At 45.5% G+C, this 7361-nt stretch overlaps 1 protein-coding gene across 1 annotated transcript; it reads right to left on the bottom strand.

The window, feature by feature from the left end:
* Positions 1-3292: 3292 nt before the first annotated feature.
* Positions 3293-6957, bottom strand: LOC109481041 (cytidine monophosphate-N-acetylneuraminic acid hydroxylase-like; the record flags this gene model as incomplete). Its single annotated transcript, XM_019783515.1, has 5 exons — positions 6847-6957; positions 6246-6343; positions 4548-4639; positions 3655-3764; positions 3293-3483 (listed from the first exon to the last, which is right to left on the bottom strand). Coding segments are annotated over exons 1-5 (602 nt in total), but the record flags the coding sequence as incomplete, so codon positions are not given.
* Between the last annotated feature and the right edge of the window lie 404 nt (positions 6958-7361).

Below are 7361 nucleotides of genomic sequence, written 5' to 3' on the forward strand. Positions count from 1 at the left end.
ACCAAACCATCCACCAGATTTTCCAAACATTCAACACAGAAAGACCAACGTTAAACATTTTGTAAATATCAAACGCAAACAGCTAGGAAACCCAATTTAAACCACTAAACAATAATAATAACAACTACATGCAACTTTAATGTCGCACAAACAGTCCATAACGCGCCAACAATAGAATAAAAAATTAAACTGCAGTACCAAGGTCAATCACCAGGGGCTCAAAGTCAACCTACACAATCTCCAAGGCCCCATCCATCAATCTGCCAAATATCATACAGTTCCTTTTCACCGATCTTCAGATATCAGACCAAAACATGAAACGGACCAAAAACAATACCCCCATTACATGGAGGGTAAAAAGGGGTACAGAAAGAGCTAGAGTACTGGAGGTTTTTTGGTGGATGGGAGGGGCACATGACATGGAGGAAAGAAAAACATGATGTGATCAAATTAGCATCAGATGCCTCAGGCTTCAAGTGGGGAGGATCGGTAACAACAGGTGAAGGGGAGGTACAGATGGGTGATTACTGTCAGGGCAATGAGACAGAGGAGCACATCTCCATTAAGGAAACAGAAGCGCTCACAAAAGTGCTTATGGCTATGGAGGAGCACGTTAGGGACAAAAGGGTAGAGGCTTGGGTAGACAACAAAAACCTGATATCTGCTTGGGAGAACCAGGGTAGTAGAAGTTTGGCTCTAACAAGGGCGGTAGTTAGGTTGTGGGAGATGGCGATCAACATTAACATAAATCTCATGTTAACCTATGTGCCGTCAAAAGACAAAGTGTTTGCAAGAAAACACAATGAGTTGGGAGGACAGCAAGGGTTCGATGTAGATTTGATGGCTCTACCATCTAATGTACAAACAGCGAGAAACGGGCAGACACTCAAGTTCTTTAGTCCCTGGCCAGTTCCGGGAGCGCAAGGGGCCAATGTATTCGCGAAAACTTTGAAAGGGTGTAACGCGTATGTCTTTCCGCCTTTCTCAATGATAGAGTCAGTTGTCAATTTCTTAACTGAAGAGAAAGCGAGAGAGACGATTGTTGTTCCTGATTTCAACCCCAGGAAATACTGGTGGCCAATATTGTGGGACAAGGCGTCCAGGGCTCTCAAGGTGGCACAAGCAGAGCCGTCACACAGGGCGACGTGGAGAACACGTTCGACAAAGTGGGACCTATGGGCGTTTCAGCTCCTCCCGTAGCTTACAGTGGGGTGCCGAGATTATGGATGTCTCCTAGGGCGTGTTTGGCATGTCGATATCCAAACGACTTTGATTTTAATTACTGTCAGAAGTGTGGGATGCCAAGCACGCCAGTTAACACAGTGACAGTAAGGGGAAGAAACGTAGACCAAGAAAGGATAGACAAAAGATATGAGGAGATAATGAATGTTACCTCATCCTCGGCGCATGCCAAGCAAAAGAGAGCTCTGGAAGCGCAGCTAGGAGAATTTTTAGGTGCGCTCCAGCCAGCAAAGACGTTAGATTCGGCGACCCCAAAAGACATCGTAAGATTTGTTAATTTGGAAAGATGATGATGGGAAGACGAGGGTGCACGTTGGTAATTGTGATCAGTCCAACAGTAGCTGTTTGTGTCCCTATAGACTTGCTTTCAAGACTGTAGATTCCTACGTAGGTAATTTGAGGTCAATTTTTAGTAAGCACGGAAGGGGCGGTGAGTGGGATGAGCGTTTAGGTCTAGGTAATCCCGCAGCGAGTCCCATAGTCAAGGAATATTTGAAAGCTGTGACAGGGGAGCAGTTACAACAAGGCATAACCCCACAGCAGGCAAAACCAGTGTTCTTACCGAAAATCATCAAGGTGTGCCAATATATCGTGCAGCAGATTGAGAGAGAGAAGTTCCCCATAAAACTTTTCATAAGGGCTAGAGATCAGGCTATTTTCAAAGCCGTTTTCTTTGCGGGAGACAGGGTAGGAGAGCCATAAGGGGTAGGACTAATCAGGTGTATAGGCTCGCGTCAGGAGCCCTTTTGTTTAATCATGTGTGGGAAAAAACGTTGAGGGACGGCAGACAGAATGTGTTCGCGTTTAGAAAAAAACAGGGGGATACGGCTTCATGCCCAGTAGAAGCTATAGGTTTTATGTTGACATGGCTGAGTACTTATCTGTAAACTTGAGCGGTGGTTTGCTGTTTAGGGCCACGTCAAAGCAAGGTCAGGTGCTAGAGAACCAACCCACTACTTCAGCGGTCGACGAGTCTTTTAAAAGATACCTAGAGAAGTGCGGTATCTACGAGGAGGAAAGATTGCATGGCTCCCGAGCGGGATGTGCTATTTCCCTTCATATGACAGGGGCTAGTGAAGAAGATGTAATGTCTCATGTGGGGTGGGGTACTAAAAGAGAGCATCACATTATATGAAAATAGCTAAAGTCATGAAGCCAGCTAGGTGGACCAGCATCAAAGTTGGCCACAGAACAGATGTCAAAAGCAGTACAGGAGTACATGGCACAAGATAACTTGGTAGGATTACAGCCCGCGTTCTAATAGGCAAAACAAATAAGGACGGGAAGAAGAAAAACGTGAAAGGTGTTAGTAAGAAACAGATCTAGATAAAGAAAGGGGAAAGAAAATGAAGTACGAAAGATAAGTGATGTAGCTTGAACACTGGTGTCATAATATGTTGGAGCTTATTATGGGAATGTGTTACGAATAAAGAGGAACAGAAGAGTAACGTCTTGTCTTTGTTTTAATTCATTGAAAGCTTTGTAAAAAGAGAAAACAAGACCAGGGAACAAGGGATAAGTAAGGGGATGAGAGAGGGAAGATGAAAGAGGGAGGAGACAGGAAAAGAAAGGGCATGGAGAATGTAAAAGGACGACAATAAGAATGTGGGGCGCGACGAAGGCGCGGACCCCATAACTCATAGGGATGATCCAATGAGTGCGCAGTGGGAAAAGTAACCTGGATCATCTGGATGGATGTAAGAAATAAAGTTTCCCGTGGAAAACCCTCCCCTTATTCCACCTCTCTTCTGTCCTGTTCCCTCTCTTACTTCTGTCAGCCATCGTCGCGCTCCTTCGATATGTGTTGGAAGAATCCTCTGTGTGCACATGGGGTGATCTGTCTCTCTGTACTTATATGGTGTCCACAGGTGTACTCATTAGTCTGATCCAATCAGCGCGCAGCGAGAATAGGTTACTATCGCAGTTCTGTGCATGTGCAGAGCGATGCATTGTGGTCTTGGTCAAAGTTCAAGCTTTATAAGAATTAAGAACTCCAAACTACAAGGAAAAAGGAAGGACTGAAGTACAAATAAGAACATTTGACTCTGACCTGAGATGGTCCGAGTGTACGTGACTTATGTAAATGAGGTCAGCACGTGACAGCCTCTCCAGCCAATCAGCGGGCGGTTCGTGCAGCAGCCACCACCCCCTGGCGAAGGCGGGTCCGGTCAGCCACGGGTCGAAAAACATCGTCTTGTCTCCCAGCTTCAGCTCCATACACGCATGCGCGAAAAACGTCAACTACAAATAGAAATACACATCCTTACATGATGCAGCTAACCTAGTATACTCTGTTAGGCCGCACTAAGTCATTCTATGGAGGGCCGAAAAAAAGCATGTCATCTAGATTTGAAATATACAAATGTTAGGACACAATCTGAAGTCTGAAGACAACAAGGGATTTTTTTTTACCTGCACTTCTCCGAGTCGGATGGTCTGCGGGCGCCTTGCGTCGTTGTCCCACGGCTTAGGCGGAATCAGCTCCACCAAGGCTAATCCCCCATCTTCGTCTAACTCTGGAACTGAATGAACATGTTATAGTGAGAATAATACAATTGTTTGAATCAAGAAATCCGTTCAGATGTACATGTACATACTGATGAATACGATGACCTTTTGCGTTAAACTCGGATGTCTAAATCCCATTTTAAGTACCGATTATATATTCATAACCTTCCCCCGACCACCAACAATGATTGGTTGAAGGCGATTCATATCAATATCGAATTTGAGTCAAATCTGACCCCCGAACACGCCCCGTGGACTGCTGACCTACTCCAGAACACTAACAACTACCAGTCAACCATGGTCGAACCTCCCGCCTGCACTTCAATGTTTTATACATTTTGAAACAATCGACTAGGCGAGCTAACAGAACGATCCCGATCTACTCCTAACCATAGTTGGGGGGAGTTTATAGGCAGTGCCTCGGAGGCCATATTCGGCTGTATACGTGTGACAGGAGCTTTTAAAACCGGTACCGTTTCATGATGGCAACGGAAATTAGCCGCAACGCCTCTAGATGTGGCGTGACCTGGTATCCAGTCTATTGCGGTTGGGGCGGATTTTCTTCGGGGCTGCTGAAACTCTTTCCCGCCCGTCTCAGCTAAGTTCCCCGGTAGGTTTTTCACGACGGGAGATTGATTAGTGGAGATAATCAACGCCCGGCGTGCCATATCCTATCACAGGCGTATCTCCTACCGGGCGGTCTGTTGAGCTGGACGGGGGAAAACTATTGGGTCGCCGAAGACAGCCTGCCCGAACCACGACAGACTTGACACCAGGCTAAATGTGGTGGGCCGTACCTAACTTGTCCTGTCTGAAGCTGTCCGGGGGGTTGACATACTTCATGCTGGAGGGGTCCAGCTTCCAGCCGTGCTTGGTGCATCGCAGAATACTGAAACAAAATTATCGTTCAGTTACATCGAGATACGCAAGAACTTGATACTCAAGCAACTGACATGGGTACATTTATCAAATACCAACTGGTTTAAGTAGCATACAATTTACATATCAATTCATAGTTTTTGGGTGGATATCCGTTCAACTTCAGATTTTGTTTAGTACTGACGAAAAGTAGTGGATGCTACTTGATGAAACGAATGAGAGTTTTCTAAAGTTATCCAATTGCGTAACAACTTCAATTAGTGCAGTTAGTAAAGTACACGCTAGCAACTACAAACCTTCCGTGGATACTTTCTTCAAGTTGATATATACTGAGCTGACATTTAGCTGAACTGTCTGTCATCTTCCTTCAGGCAAGGTGAAAATGACTGGTTATACTTCGCACTGCAGCTAGGTGTCGCTGCTGCACTGTGAAGAATATGACCTCATACAAACGCGACGCGTAAGGTTTGAAATCCGGCCCGTTCAATTTTATAGTATGGACAGATACTCTTGACCGTTTGAAACCATTCATAGTCTTTAAAGTTAACGGGGCACGTTTAGTTCGAATGGCAGGAAGACTTTCCTTATGCTGGCAATCCGTATTTCTTACCTCATTTTACTCAATTTGTTCAGCCGTGGCTCCTTTATCAAACATGGCCTATCCAATATAATAGTTTTACCTGATAACCAGGGCCTAGGCTATCATTATCAGTTTTTCAAGTTCACGGGCCACGTTTGGTTCAATTACAGAACGTCTTTTAGATTTCAAACTAGTAAACACGCCCTGCATGCTCTCTCCGGTAGATGTCGCTCTTATAGCTTATTTTCAAAATTGTTTGTTTTTGTTGTCTTTAAGTTAAAGCAAAAGCCCCCAATCGACAGGTAACTGAATGTATATATAGTCTGTATACATCCACGTCGCAAAATCCGTTCAGATGTACTAGATAAAAAAAGAGAAACGAATGAATAAACACGAATCGGATGCTAGATTTCTTCTACCCAGAAATCTGTCGCTAAAGCGGCTGCTAGAATGGGCTGCTAAAGCTACGGTCACAACCCGCCGTACGTGCCTCCGCGTGCTGTCTACGTGCAAAAACGTGGGCAAACGTAGGGCATCCGTGCGTGGTGAGTACCACCTCCGTACGGAATCCTACGGATTTGGAACCACGCAGACACGCCGTAGAACTTTAAGTGCATGTAAAACTTTTTCTACGTGCGGTCTGCGGATTCACCACCCGTGCGTGCGAGTACGATCGACGCGCGTGTCCCGTACGTGCGGAAGAAGCACGTGTGAGTACGGCTTCCTTACGGTAAAGTTGCAATCGCACAGAGATCGTACGTTGTAATCACTTGCGCAACGTACGATGCACGCAACCGCTCACGGTCAGACTTGGCGTGCAGACTAGACCACACTCTTACACTCTGCGCAACCCTGCGAGTGACGTGCGACTGACGTGCGTAGACGCCACTCCTTCCCCACGTTTTCAGAAAAACGTAGCAGACGTTTCCTCCCAAAAAAACGTACGGACAAAAAGCACGTACGGCGGGTTGTGACCGTAGCATAAACGGGCTGCTAACTTCTGGTTGGTGTATATATGGTATAATTTCTTTCTTACCTACAGGTGGAATCTTCCACATCTCTCACAAACGTGCCGCCTTGATGCTTGCAGATGTTGCGACAAGCCTTGTACGGTTCTTTGGTGTTCGCTGGATCCTGGGAGGAATGCAGTATTCTGGTGTTAAGTTAAAGAAAGCAAGCATTCTTGTCAAGTCATTAGATGGGTGTGGCAGACAAAACTAACATACAATTTGGATATCAGCCCGAGGCTAGTGTTACCACACAAGTAAACGACGTCAAGCAGCCTTCTACAGACCATGGTTGGGAGTCAGTCGTGAGCGAGGTCTTCTGTGGTTGGCAGTAGTTTCTGGAGGTTGGCTAGTGATCGTCTGCGCCGACCGAATGTTTCAAGATGGTATTTAAAACAAGAAATGGTTGTGAGACCGTTAGATGTTCTGTGCAGACTATAGCTAGTAAGTGTTGTGAAGCGGTAGGGAACTAATTGGGAGGAAGTCAGCCGTGGTCGTGGCATAGTTCGGAGTCAAACGGGACATCAGTTGTTTCCCCCGCACATTACCCTATGGATATGGCCTACGTGGGATTTGAACCCAAAAACCTTTAGATTCTACAACACAACATGTTCTAATACGAATACAAACCTTGTAAATTATAAAGTTGCCTCTTTCCTTACAGATCAGGTTAACCCCTGGGACCAAGGCAGTGGTTTCTCCGGCAGTTAACCGTAACACTTCCACGCTCCTCTGCTCCATCTTCGCCCTGCAAAGTTATACAAGAGGCAATCCGTTTTAATGTTTCTTTTCTAGAACTTGTAAACCATAACTACTACTTGCCACAATGTAGCAACTCAACGCGAGTAGGGAGAAGGGAGTAGAGATAGCAATGGCGTGGTATTATAATCTATTCTTAGTGGAGGAGTTTTAGGTTTTAATCAATCAATCAATCAATCAACCAATCAATCGACTTTATCACACAACAATTGTAGTGAGTACGATGTATGGCGGTCTACCATTTCAAACACCTATTTCTGAACCAGTATGTTCCCTGCTATGGCGAATTGGTAGAGCACCACATACAGTAACAAGAGGGTCTGCATGCCTTTTTCCGTTAAGCGTTAAGGGCTACTTTAATTCACCGTTAATCGTTGCCGGCTCGC

The sequence above is a fragment of the Branchiostoma belcheri genome, unplaced genomic scaffold (assembly GCF_001625305.1).
Source record: "Branchiostoma belcheri isolate BF01 breed outbred unplaced genomic scaffold, Haploidv18h27 scaffold535, whole genome shotgun sequence".
NCBI lineage: Eukaryota > Metazoa > Chordata > Leptocardii > Amphioxiformes > Branchiostomatidae > Branchiostoma > Branchiostoma belcheri.